We start from the raw sequence: 11946 nt of genomic DNA on the forward strand, positions 1-11946 counted from the left end.
TCCCTGCAAGGCGTCCCCAGGACCCCTCCAAAAGGCCCCTAGGGCCCTTTCCTGCAGTGGCCAAAAGTTCTTCGATTTTTTTCTCTCGAGCCGCAGGGTCCGATTTAGGACCCCACAACCCGACCCCGATGCTCCTGTCCGGGCATGCAGCGTGTTGCACTGATTCGCTCACTCTTCGCCTCCTCAAAAAAGCCTGCCCGGCATCCCCTGTCACCGCGGAAGCTGGAATACCTGACTCGGAGGGCGCATGACAGTTTATGGTTTGATACCGTTAGATTCTCTACATTATTCGAAACGATGTGTCTATAAATGGTCACCATGGACGTCAAGTCGCGTGCTTTGTCCAGAGCCTGGAAACTTCCACCACCCTCTCTTAATGAACTGGGGTACCCGAAGTACATATTGTTTGTTGTACAAAAAACAAACCCTGTGTCCTACCTCCCTGACCATGCAGAATTGAATAATAAGAGATTACACAGAACATTGACATGTGAGATAATGACCAGGCTTCTCTCGGACGATGAAACAACCCATGGGATTCCACGAGTCTCCAGTTCCGTCTTTCAAGCAACGTCAGTTTTGGCCCAAGTACTGTTGTACCGTAGACTTTTCTGATCTGATTTTATGAAAGATTAGGGTATCCTTCGGAAAGCAGAAAACTTCTAATCCAGAGGTAAGATATCAGAAATAATAGGCACCTTAGTCTGAGGCCCACCCTAAGCCTACCCTAAACTTACCTAAATCTTCTTGTGATCTAGGATAGGTAGACATCTTGAAAGTTGCTTTGCCTTCTCTAAGGTGCCTTGGAGTACCTAGAGCCTCATGAACTCTTTGGGGGATACGGTAGAATCAGTAAAATGATTAGTGTGATTGGTCAATAAACCACTACTGCTTTAAGGAAGTCTAAAAGTGGGACCGTTTAACTCACAACCTTACCTCCGTGTTCATGGACTGAAGCATCAACAACTAATCTTGTTGTGACTTAAAAACATCTCAACACTTTTGAACGACAAGAAGCCAATATTGAACGGAAGAAACTGTGTGCCCCTAACAACTCAAAAAGTATAAAAAAACTCGACCTCCTTGGCATCGCAGTTATCATCATCTTTCTTATCTGCTGCGTCAGTTCCACATCTGCTTACCCTAATCTCAACTCGTTGTCATGGAATATTATGGGTGAGACCACAAAGATCCAGAAGGGCAAGGTGTCAGCCAACCGCAATAGCGAGGCACGCCGTGAGCAGAACCGTCTTGCCAGCCGAAACTATCGTATGTACTTTTGCTGATCTGAAGTTGCACGATATATCGGCGGAACTTGATCGTACTAACACCGTCAACCTTGGTATCACAGGCGAAAAGCGGAAACAGAAACTGGCCCTGCTAAATGAGCTTTTGGAGCCCAGTAACCTTTCTAGTATCACCGGTAATGGTCATATAGATGATGTTCCGGGTCCCAGTGGTTCGAGTGACACCGGCGCTCCTCCATTGCAAGGCCAAACATTGTCTAGCGCCCCTCTGACTAACCATCTCATACCATTGGATCTTAATAGATTCGATGGCACTGGAACTTATTTTGTGCCGCAAACTTGGGAAGATTTTACCCAGGAGTCGGTTCCAACGGTCATTTCTAACCAACTGGTACCGGAATTTCTGCCAGTACTTAACAAAGGCAACCCTCCCAGCCTTGGATCTCACGACCAGTGGGAAGATGTCATGCCTGGGCTTATACAACAATCCTCAGCGTTTACAGGCCAACCCCCAGCAGACTACATGGGCTATAGGGCCATAGAAGAAGTCTTTGAGGATAGTCCAGACTCTGACCACAGCGGCTCTCAAGGAGCCTCAAGCAATGACGATGGTTCCCTGAAAGACATCCTATACGGCGTAGAGAGCCTCAGCATTGAACAAAAACGATCTCTTCTTCGTCATCTACAACAAGATATCCGAGGACCGAAATCTCCGTCTTCTTCACAAAACATACTGCATCAGACTCCTGGTCAACTTCAAGCTATCCAATTTGCCAAAGCATTGTACAAGACAGCAAATGCGAGACCATCGCTTTTCCCAGCACAATACACAATGGAGCCGGGGATATTTGGTGCAATATTCGCAAACTGCTACGCTCTCGGTATGGGGGGTGTAGACGAGATACTCCATGATGATGGTTGCAGTGTGTTCTCTGTTACCCCGGACGAAGGCCACCATCCATCAAAACTGTCCTTTGTGAAGTCAAGATTCCTGGATGTATCATCTGATCTTCAACCGATTGAGAAACAGTTAACGTTTGGACATCATCCTTATATTGTGTGTTAGTATGAACGACTTCATGCTCTTGCGTACTAATGCAGCTAGGATGTTATTCCGTTTAAAATCTTCCGTGAGAATCTCATCACCGTTCTCGATCAAGATCCTAATGCCATTGATGAAGGGGCTCTGTGCCATGATATTCTTTCCGGCGGTTTCACATGCTGGGGAGCTGGGAGGAACTCACATGGTATGGGTGCAGGTGTGCCGTGGGACTCACGTAGTTGGGAGCCCAGTATATGGTTTTTAATTAAGTATCGTGCTTTGGCAGGTGAGTGGGATGGTGAGCTGTGGAAGAGTGCTCGGTGGTGGCATAGTGCTCGAGGGGAGAGAATACAAATATCGCAGGGAATAGATATAGGCAGCAACATGTTTCAAGGTACACCAAGGCGATAGATAATACACAACTGCTGACTTCACATTACCAAGGAATATTGACCAAAAAACAGTCTGATATACCATGTCATATAGTATTAGAAGAAAGTGCTACAAGACAGGTTGAGGATATAAAACACGAGTAAGGATATGGTATCACGAAAAGTGCCTTACCAGACAAAGACCAAGCATTCAAAACCTGACTGCCGACCCAAGCTTCGAAAATAAGAACATGAAAAGGGGATACACGCATGAGGCGATTTTCATCACGCCCCTTTACACCAAGCATAGTTTAATGGTCCTTCGCAAGGCTTCAAGAAAAGCCGCGCTGATGCTCGTTCCAATGGTTCTCCAACATGCTATGCGTTATGAAAACAAATATTTGAATTTGGCCCTCAAAAGGCATCCTCGAAGGGGCAATCCACGCTGTCATGGCCGTCACGCTCACATAGAGCACACCACTTCTCGGGGTCCATGATGCCACTCTCCTTGCCAGCAACGGGGCCTGACTCCATGGGGTTCGGCATGATCTTAACTGCAGGAGAGGGAGGTCCGGCATTCTTGAGTCTGAATGGCGTGAGAGGCGCAGGGGCATCATCACCTGTAGGGGTATGAGGCTTAAGCTCCTCGCGGCTGGCCTTCTTGATGGCCTTGGACTCGCCGTTGGTCTTAGCACCATCAGGACCGAACATGTTGGTGCAGGTTAGGATGTCGTGACCGTTAGTCTCACAGATCTCACACCAGAGGGTGCTAGTCTCAGTGGCATTGGAGTAGTCGTCACTCTCTGGCATTGTGTCGAGGGTGCTGACCCGCTTATGTGTAGCTGTACTGGATCTCTTGAGGTTCTCGACTGGTCGGTTCTCCATTGCCTGGGCCATAACGACGGTGTCTCGGGAGTCTCTGAAAGAAGACCTGTTGGCTGCTGTACCATTCTGACGGATTGATTCAAGCTCCTTCTCGAGTTCGTCCTCGCGGCTGTTCTTCTTTTCAAGGAGAGATTGGAGCTCAGCAACTTGTCGCTCGAGATTGTCGCGCGCGATCTTATTCGCCACAACGTCTTCGGCCATCAATGAACCAGGCCTTGGTGCAGGGGGCTTGGGCTCCCCAGGAATAGAGTCTCTGCTGAGGGAATGAATGATGGCTTTGAGGCCTCTAATCTCATCATCTTTTTGCTCAAGCTCTTTAGAAGATACTGTATGATCGCCATTTGCCGGAGGAGCTGACGAAGCCTTTTCACGTTCGCGACGCAATTCCGTCCTTGTTCGCTCAACCTCTCCGCGCAAGAACTCAACTTCCCCTCGAGCTTCTGCTTCACCCCGACGAGCGTCCTCTAAACCTTCCTCGAGTTCTTGGACCAGTTCTTCCAGTTGCTTTAGTTGGGTCGCCACAGAATCGACGTCTAGGTTACGTGACTCGAGTTCTCGAACATCGGCCATCAGCTCCTCTATCCGTTTCTCGTACACGCGCTCCGTTTCGGTGCTGGCAAGCTCCAGAGTGTCGATAGTGCTCCGGAAGTCAGCTCGATGAGCGTCAAACTCTGCTGTGAGCATGGCAATCTTGTCGTTCTTTTCTCTCAGCAGTTGGCGCAGCTGCGCTGTGTCCTTGTTGTCCCAGCTGTTTCGTTGCACCGCCGGCATGTCTGCTTGCTCCATAAGACCTTGCAGTTCAACTAAGCTACTCTCCATGTCGGCTAATGTAGCGGATTGCTCCTTTAGTTGCCGATCGCGATCTTCAATCTGTGATCGCAGCCGATCGAGTTCTTCATCATTAACGTTGATACGCGACGCAGGCCGAATCTTCATGGCGAACGACGAGACCGACCCGGAGCTTCCGTTAGTACCGGTTCGCTGGATTCCCAAAGGTGCGGGATCATCATCAAGGCCTGATATCGACCCCAAGGCTGAAGCACTTCGCGGTCCATGGCTTGGCTTCCGATCCATTCTCTGGGGTCTCTTACTCGGATCACCAGATGTACCGCGGACGCTCTGAGCAAAGCGTGACTGCGTTGGGCTCCCATACCTGGTGGGAGTTTTGGCTGGTGTTGTCATGGATGGTCTTGGGCCAGGTGTCATCTGCATCCGGCGCACAGGAGAGTCGGGCCGGGGAAGAGAAGTCCTGGGTGCCAGCTTTTGCTGAGGACTGGGAGCCCGGGCACCGGGTCCAACAGAAGCACTGAACTTGGGGAGACCAGGTGTTGGGGAATTGTAGTTGAGTGAGTTTTGGTTGCCAGCCCGAAGTCCACCCATCGCGCCTGGTGTCATGGGAAAGGGCGGAATCGAATCGCGGCGAGGAAGAGCCTTGGCCGCTGGTAAGAAGATACCAGCGCCAGGGATTGTTGTTGTGAAGTATGATATGCTGTTGGCTACTGTCAGTGTCTGAAAACCCATGAAACACTGTATTATTCTTACCCGTCCACATCGCCATCATTTTTGCCTCGGCTAGCAAAGTCTTGGTCGAGCTCGACACCAGCAAAAACTCCCTTCTTGCCTTGCACAGGACCAACGAAACGAACAACGCCATGCATTCCACCAGGGACATCAACAATATCACCAAGTGCAACGTTCACAGCCTGTGAGCGACCGGGCGTCGTAGGAGGCATCATGTTTTGTGAGGAGTCGCTCAGGACAGTATCAACGGCGTAGCTCTCAGAAACATCGGGGATGCTGGCGAGGGAGCCCTGTGTGAGCTGAGCCAGGGAACCTTTGCGCGGTAGAGGCGGCGGCGCGGCGCGCGAATGCGAAGCGTATGCGGACTTGAGGTTAGGGGTTGATGCCGCGCTGTTCGGTCTTCGGATAGCGCGTGAGGAGCTCCTGGGACGGAGTTTTGGAGTCGTTGGCCTATGAGGAACCGTAGATGTTGTTGTTGTAGCAGAAGGCATCTTGGGAGGCGGCAAGGCCCAGCTGGGGCCCTTATTTCGGTGTCGGGGACTGATTGCGGGCGTGTCTCATTTGTTTACACCCCACGCCGCATCTGGCAAAAAGGGGGGCAACCTTTGTTCTCGGGGAGCAACGAGCTTTTCTTGGCTGTACTAACAATATTTTTAGTTCCCGTCAGGTACCGTCGGCTTTTAGCTTTGGCTTTCGTTTTAGTGGGAATGAGCACGGGTATTGGGTACTTGATCGGCTGGTAGTCTGTTGCTGAAGAGCAGAGGTACCGACGGTTCTGAGGCGGTCGAGTGACGAAAGGTCTTGTCCAGGAGAAGCGGACCGGAGAAACTGAACGACGGAAGAAATGTGACAGGATGGACGTTGTCGAAGCGGGCAACTAGACCCGAAATTCGAAAAGGGTGAGATGGTGGGGATCCAACGAGATGATGGGAGTAAACGTGTCTCTGGAAAAAAAGAGGGGGATAGAGACAGAGGATGACGGGAGTTAGGAAGCATGCAGTTATGGGTGGGATGTATGCGTGTATATAAACAATCGACAGTTCGGATATGCAGGAGAAGTCGGCTGTCCTCAGACTCAAAGTGGAGTGAAGCTATTGACAAAGAAAGGATAGCAATAGATGAATGTGATTCAACGATGCTAGTGCCAACACCGTGAATGTTCACGGAACAAAATAAGAAGGACTAAGTTAGATCAGAGAAAGAAATAGATGCTCTTCATTATGAGGGCAGCCGGCCCTCTTTTACTTTTCCAGTCTCCCTCAATCCTATCATCCCTCTTACCCTCAGGTTCAGGCTTTGGTTCGTTGTCACCGCTTCTAAGCCCTCTGCTGGAGGGGTTTGGACAGGGACGATACAGGGGATGGACAGGGAGACAAGCAAAGAAACCCGGGGAAGTCTGAACCGCAGCAAGGATTTTAGTGACCCGCGAGAGTCTGAAAATGGTGGTGCGATGCAGTGTGATGTGATGGCCTAGGGTGTCAATGCAGCTACAGTATCCGTCTCTCTGCAGGTAATAGATAGAGGAAAGGACCTGGAGAATATCATGACTGCAGCATCAAAACAAAGAACAGTCAAGGAATAAATTCAAACGGAAAGAAAAACGCATGACTTCTCTCATGTTTAAGCTTAGTGCAAAGGAACATACTCATCATGGGCTGGCAAATCTTCTCTTTAGTATCATGCTAACCAACAACTAGCACACTTCCCTTGCCCAATTCAACATGTTGTCATGATGAACACCATTTGTTTACATGCAACTAAGCGTCTGTCACCACGGCATCGTCCCGCTGTCATGCATTCGCGCTGCATCAAGTGTGCCATATCCTTCACCGCCAATGGCAAACCATGTGCTGATAGTAACTTCTCCAGTTTACGCCCTTCAGCTCTAGGGGTCTCATTCGCTCCCGCATGCGACTGCACGGTGCACATCATGCTACCCTGGCTTGGTGGAGACATTGACGGCTTGAATTCGTTGTAACGTACAATTCGTCTTGACATCAGCCATTCATTACTGTAGCCGCCGTCTTGGTGTTATGAGAAGTTCTAGGGCTGTCGTTGGTCATGATATAAATGGGGCTATTATATTACTTTTTCTAGTCTCTCGATTTCATGATCACGATACGCTCTGGCTTTCTGTCCACATAGATTTAAATTTAGGTGGCTCAGAACTCCTCTGGATCAACAACAGTTTAAGCCGAACTATTTATTCCCAAATATCACTGTGCCCATATATGACTCTCTTCTTGTAAGAAAAGTCGTGCCCTTTAGGATAGCCAGGCTAGCACAGACAAGAACACTTAGGACTCATATCCTAAGCCATATAAAAACTTAGGTAAGTTTAGTATAACTTAGTAGGTGTTGGAGTAAAGTGGGCTGTCGTTGTTGGCACCATACCTAGTTAGACGCCAGGTTAAGGCGCCTATACGTCTCAGATCACTCTGTTATTTGGATCAGTCCATGCATGTCAACCATGCCAAGGATCGAAATAGCTACAGAGGCTTCATAAACAAATTTCCCAAGTGGATGTAACTAGTTAACTAGAAAAGCGCAGGATGCAAATTGCGACAATGCGGATGTGCGTCAACACCAGTAATGACATACAAGCTTCTGCCTGATGAGAAAGCTCCTTTCCACCTCTTGCTCGTTCCCATGAAAACAACAATAATTAATAAAGGTTCGCCCGTCTACTCAAATACAGTCCCTCCCCTTCTGTCTCTTCTCTAAACCCTGTCCGAAAGAGTCTGGAATATTGGTCCTACTGGGTTCCGTTGACAGGTACATTATCAGAAGGGCTATGGGGGGCAGGTTGCTTCGTTCGAAGAGTGAGGGGGAATGGGTACTCGTCGGGGTCTTCTTCCTCACTGTAAATGATATTAGCAAGGGCGTCAAACCAAGCACAAACTTTCACTTACGGAAGCTTCCATGCAACATAGTCCTCAGTGCTCAGGCCTTCACGGCCTTCCTGAAGACTGGCAAAATCGCCGGGGGTCATCATGCCAGTGCGATCTCGTGGCGAGCCGGGAACAGAGAAGGGTCGCGAAATCTTTTGCTCGACACCAGGGATGAAGTCCTCCTCCTCATCGTCGCCACTGAAAGAGTTGGGGTAGGCACGGCGTAGAGCTAGCTGACGAGCCTTGACATACTCCATGCCCATGCGCTTCCAGTCAAGGAGGTCGCTAAGACGCTCTGTTCGGTTTCGTTGGTTGATGCGCTGACGGCGGCTCTTGCCGCAAAAATCGTACATGAACGAGGTGAGCTGGTTGACTGAGTCGTCAACACCCTTGGTTCGTCGATCCACAATGTAGATACCATAGTCGCTCGAGTTCTCGATAAGCTCTTCCATATAGCATCCGAAACCTGAAAGGTTAGTGGTAATGCTGGGCACACCCATGACAGTACATTCGGCGGGAGTATAGCCCCAAGGCTCATAGTACGAAGAGAAGACGCCCAGGTGACAACCTCGGACAAAGTCGTCGTAATCGAGGGGAAGAACAGGGTTGGCAGAGTTGAGGAACTCTGGGTGGAAGACTACCTTGACTCGGTCAGACGGGTGGTTGAAAAGTTGTACACGTCGAATCTGGTTCAGGACAGGATCCTCATGATCGTTGAGCATATTATGGGTGACAATTGGGGGAAGTCCGTGACGCTTCATGGCAAAGAGACGACGGCGAAGTAAAACTCGGTCTTGAGCAGAGATGAGTTCCTTCTCATCGGGCATGGGATCACCCTCATGCCACTTAAGAGAGCGCTCAAAGATGCGACGGCCAATGCTTTGCTCAATAACGTGTGTGGTATCTCGGAGTGACTTGATAACCGCTTGACCCTTCAGCGCCTCGACAGTGAGGGAAGTGGTCTGAGCAGGCATGATAATAAAGGCAACAACGGTCACCTTGCTACCAGCGGCCTTGAGACGATGGTTCAATCGTGCTAGGGACTCAATGAACATGTCGACACCCTTATTCCTGAACTCGTAACGACCGGCGGTGAAGAGGTATAGAGTGTTGTCGGGATCAAAGTCGTAGTGACCATAGAAGTGCCCTCGAACAAAGTCATGAATCTTCTCCTTTGCCTGCTGATGCAGGTTTTGGAATTCGTGAACCGCCGAGAACTTTGTGACGTTCAGACCATTGGGCAGAACGCCATCAGGCTTTCGCTTCAGCAGATGCTCGGACTCAAACGCTGTGATGTGGGAGACTGTGGTGAAAACATCACATGCATGCGCGGCTGCTCGTTCAATGCAGTATCGGTGGTAGATACCGCGCTTACCAGCCTCAGCATCGACATCGAACCATTGCAGGTTGTTGTAGAAATCCACGGAGCCAGCGCAGAGGTATCGGCCGAGAAGAGTGGCGTGTGTGGTAAAGATCGTCGTCACATCGATGCGGCGCTTCTTGCAGAGGGGCAGGGCAACGCCAGCAAGCCACTCGTGGAAGTGAGCAATGACAGCCCTCTTCTTCTCATGGCAGACGAACTATAAGATACTAAGGTTAGCAGATCTGCCACGTAAGTGGGATAGTCAAGCGAATTTACCTCTCCCAGGAACCAGGCGACCAGATAACCAAAAACAATGGCCTCGTTGGTCTCATCGTCGCCAGGTGGTGAAGGAATGCTGGCAGCTTCCCACAAATCGGCCTTCCACTCATCCATGCGACCATAGGCGGTCTTGGTGTCAATGAGAATAACTCTGGGAGCCCCTTCAATCAACCAACGACCATAAACAATGTGAATTCCTCGATCTCTCATGGACTGTAGGGTAGCAGCGATCTCTGGGCTGGTGGGTTCCATCTCCTCCACCTCGACGGCGGCCTATTGTGGTCAGTACGTGAAAGTCATGACAATCTTCAAGCTGAAGCCTTACCGATTGATGGTTGAGGGGACCGATCAGTGTGTAGCGGTCGCCATATTCAGCTGTTGTAACAGGAGCCTTGGATTTGATAACCGAGTAGATACCACCGACTGTGTTGCACCTCAAGTTAGTATGCGAAGACTCGCGAGATTGAAGGATTTTGCTGTCGCAAATGACTGACCTCGATGAGCTACCTCAGTGGCAATCTCAAAGAGAAGGTGGTTCTTGATGTCGCGAGTCTGCTGCTCGCCTTCGCTCATCTTGACGTGTTTACCTCAAGTCAAGAAGTGAGGAGTAAGTCGCTGAGGGGAAGAAAGGTAGACAGTGAACGCGATGATCTGATGGGCTTCGGCCAGGGGTGTGGTCGCGTTGAATTGAGCAGTGGAGCTAGCGCAGAGACCTTTCAGGAGGACAGTAACAGGAGAGCAGGAAAGCAGGGAAAGGAGCTATAATAAAGGAGGAGGAAGCTGTAACGATGGTCCGCGAAGCCAATTGAGAAGTTTTCTCGGGAGTAGCGAAGCGTGGCTGGGGGGAATCGGCAGAAGCGAAACGGAGGGATCGAATCGAGATGGTGGTGGTCTCGATGTTGCGTCACTGTGCCGCTGATGAGAATGAACCTAGCCTAAGAGACGGATCTGCATGCGATGGATGGGTGAGCACTGAGCACTGAACATGGGGCATTCACAGGGGATGGAGGGATCCATATGCAGATGGATATGTGCCCATGGGGAGCGGAGTTGGAGGTGCGAGAAACACTAACAGCGATGGGTACTGCTATAGCTAGTATGATGGATCTCAGGTCCAGGCGGTGGTGGTTTGCTTTGGTGTTTTGAAGCGCTACACCAATTGAGATGAGAGAGAGGGGACCCTAAGTGTGGTGAGGAGGAGAGAAAAAAGGCAGGAAGAATGAAAAGGAAAAATGAGAGTATAAGGGAGGAATTTCGAGCCCAAGAAGTTGGAAGCAAGCAACCAATATGGAGGGGGATTGTGCAGAGGACGTTGAGTTCACAAAAAGATGGTGTAATAATGTACTGGGCAGGTACTAAGAGGCCACTACAGCAACTATCGGCCGTGATATTGCCTGGTGTTGATGCTCCTGCGGGTACAGCTTTAGGCCTTCAGCTCGTACTTTGGCGTACTAGCGGCCCAAGCTTGGGTGGGGTCGGTGGGATGTCGGGGCCCCAAGCTCCTAGCAACGGCGCCTAAACAAAAGCCAACCTAAAGGCCCGTATACCAAGGCCAAATAACTGTGGAATCCAGGGCAATTCTCCCATCGCCACATGGAGCCGTTCTCTTGGCTCCCAAGGACAGGGACCAGGGTCAACGTCTTACATGCTTTTCGAAAGACAATGTCCTGGGTTAATGCCTGGAGGAGCCGATTGAGCGTTACATTATTAGTGACCCTGTTTTGTTCGACTGAGCCTCCAGTACAATGATATCAGAGACCATCATACGACCACCACCAGACCATTGAACCTTTTCTCTTGACACTTCACTCGAAGAAACTGTTTTGAGGGTCTCAGTTGCCAGCTTCTCTAAACTCAATCAAGATTAACCGCGCAGAAATGGACTTGGCCAAACGCCACAAACTTGACATCAAAAGGAATAGCTCCTTGTAACACCAACGCCACTCCGGTCAAAGAGCCGAGGCCGGCCCATTGATCAAGGTGTTTCACTGCCATTTCCAGGTCTCGATGTTACGCCATTATGAGATTGAGTCGCTTTGTTGAGGAGCATGGGTTAATTTTTCTCTTTTCCCTCGCCTGTTATTAGTCGATACGCCTCGACGTTTTCCTCAACGGCATGCGCAAATCTCCCACCGTTCTGTAGGGTACATCGGCACGGCGCAGACTTTTTACTTCTCACCACCCTAGCGACTAGGTACAAGGACCAAACAGAACTTTTCATCCTAAAAAATTGACCTGCCTTGTGTATGGCCAGACGCAGGTCTGGCACTTCTTGGGGGATGTCGGGATGAGGTCATGGAATGCGGGGGAATACCAGAGATCGACATGTTCAGCAGATGTGGTTTTT

The 11946-nt window shown here is 50.0% G+C and overlaps 4 protein-coding genes across 9 annotated transcripts; 1 reads left to right on the plus strand and 3 right to left on the minus strand.

Moving 5' to 3' along the window:
- Positions 1–17: 17 nt before the first annotated feature.
- Positions 18–6169, plus strand: FOXG_02001 (uncharacterized protein). Of its 4 annotated transcripts, none has more exons than XM_018379194.1 (5): positions 18–572; positions 632–673; positions 759–1269; positions 1352–2304; positions 2353–2747. In XM_018379194.1, the coding sequence occupies exons 3-5, from the start codon at positions 1173–1175 to the stop codon at positions 2698–2700; spliced, it is 1398 nt and encodes a 465-aa protein (XP_018235219.1). In that variant the 5' UTR covers positions 18–572; positions 632–673; positions 759–1172; the 3' UTR covers positions 2701–2747. The 4 variants fall into 4 exon arrangements, with proteins under 4 accessions (XP_018235219.1, XP_018235220.1, XP_018235218.1 ...); XM_018379195.1 differs by having other exon boundaries at positions 632–1269; positions 2353–2377; positions 2429–2734; XM_018379193.1 differs by having other exon boundaries at positions 632–1269; positions 2353–6169.
- Positions 758–6322, minus strand: FOXG_02002 (uncharacterized protein). The gene is made up of 2 exons (XM_018379197.1): positions 5088–6322; positions 758–5034 (listed from the first exon to the last, which is right to left on the minus strand). Exons 1-2 carry the CDS (start codon positions 5555–5557, stop codon positions 3075–3077), a joined length of 2430 nt encoding a protein of 809 aa, XP_018235222.1. The 5' UTR covers positions 5558–6322; the 3' UTR covers positions 758–3074.
- Positions 6323–7350: 1028 nt separating this feature from the next.
- Positions 7351–10986, minus strand: FOXG_02003 (glycogen [starch] synthase). 3 transcript variants are annotated; one of them, XM_018379200.1, is made up of 6 exons: positions 10673–10986; positions 10094–10506; positions 9925–10022; positions 9597–9872; positions 7979–9537; positions 7351–7927 (listed from the first exon to the last, which is right to left on the minus strand). In XM_018379200.1, the coding sequence occupies exons 2-6, from the start codon at positions 10170–10172 to the stop codon at positions 7822–7824; spliced, it is 2118 nt and encodes a 705-aa protein (XP_018235225.1). In that variant the 5' UTR covers positions 10173–10506; positions 10673–10986; the 3' UTR covers positions 7351–7821. The 3 variants fall into 3 exon arrangements, with proteins under 3 accessions (XP_018235225.1, XP_018235224.1, XP_018235223.1); XM_018379199.1 differs by having other exon boundaries at positions 10094–10547; XM_018379198.1 differs by having other exon boundaries at positions 10094–10986.
- Positions 10987–11453: 467 nt separating this feature from the next.
- FOXG_18224 (uncharacterized protein) lies at positions 11454–11594 on the minus strand (the record flags this gene model as incomplete). Its single annotated transcript, XM_018398282.1, has 1 exon — positions 11454–11594. One exon carries the CDS (start codon positions 11592–11594, stop codon positions 11454–11456), a length of 141 nt encoding a protein of 46 aa, XP_018235226.1.
- Positions 11595–11946: the final 352 nt, after the last annotated feature.

Source organism: Fusarium oxysporum, chromosome 5 (genome assembly GCF_000149955.1).
Source record: "Fusarium oxysporum f. sp. lycopersici 4287 chromosome 5, whole genome shotgun sequence".
NCBI classification, from domain to species: domain Eukaryota; kingdom Fungi; phylum Ascomycota; class Sordariomycetes; order Hypocreales; family Nectriaceae; genus Fusarium; species Fusarium oxysporum.

What these genes read in the sequence shown, in the direction of transcription:
- FOXG_02001 (XM_018379193.1), top strand. Translation starts at nt 1,173, where the DNA reads ATGGGTGAGACCACAAAGATCCAGAAGGGCAAGGTGTCAGCCAACCGC. An exon ending in TCTTGCCAGCCGAAACTATC is followed by an intron (nt 1,270 to 1,351) that starts GTATGTACTTTT and finishes TTGGTATCACAG; the next exon opens with GCGAAAAGCGGAAACAGAAA. An exon ending in TTGGACATCATCCTTATATT is followed by an intron (nt 2,305 to 2,352) that starts GTGTGTTAGTAT and finishes TAATGCAGCTAG; the next exon opens with GATGTTATTCCGTTTAAAAT.
- FOXG_02002 (XM_018379197.1), bottom strand. Translation starts at nt 5,557, where the DNA reads ATGCCTTCTGCTACAACAACAACATCTACGGTTCCTCATAGGCCAACG. An exon ending in AATGATGGCGATGTGGACGG is followed by an intron (nt 5,035 to 5,087) that starts GTAAGAATAATA and finishes AGTAGCCAACAG; the next exon opens with CATATCATACTTCACAACAA.
- FOXG_02003 (XM_018379200.1), bottom strand. Translation starts at nt 10,172, where the DNA reads ATGAGCGAAGGCGAGCAGCAGACTCGCGACATCAAGAACCACCTTCTC. An exon ending in TCGCCTGGTTCCTGGGAGAG is followed by an intron (nt 9,538 to 9,596) that starts GTAAATTCGCTT and finishes AGTATCTTATAG; the next exon opens with TTCGTCTGCCATGAGAAGAA. An exon ending in TATGTTGCATGGAAGCTTCC is followed by an intron (nt 7,928 to 7,978) that starts GTAAGTGAAAGT and finishes TATCATTTACAG; the next exon opens with TGAGGAAGAAGACCCCGACG.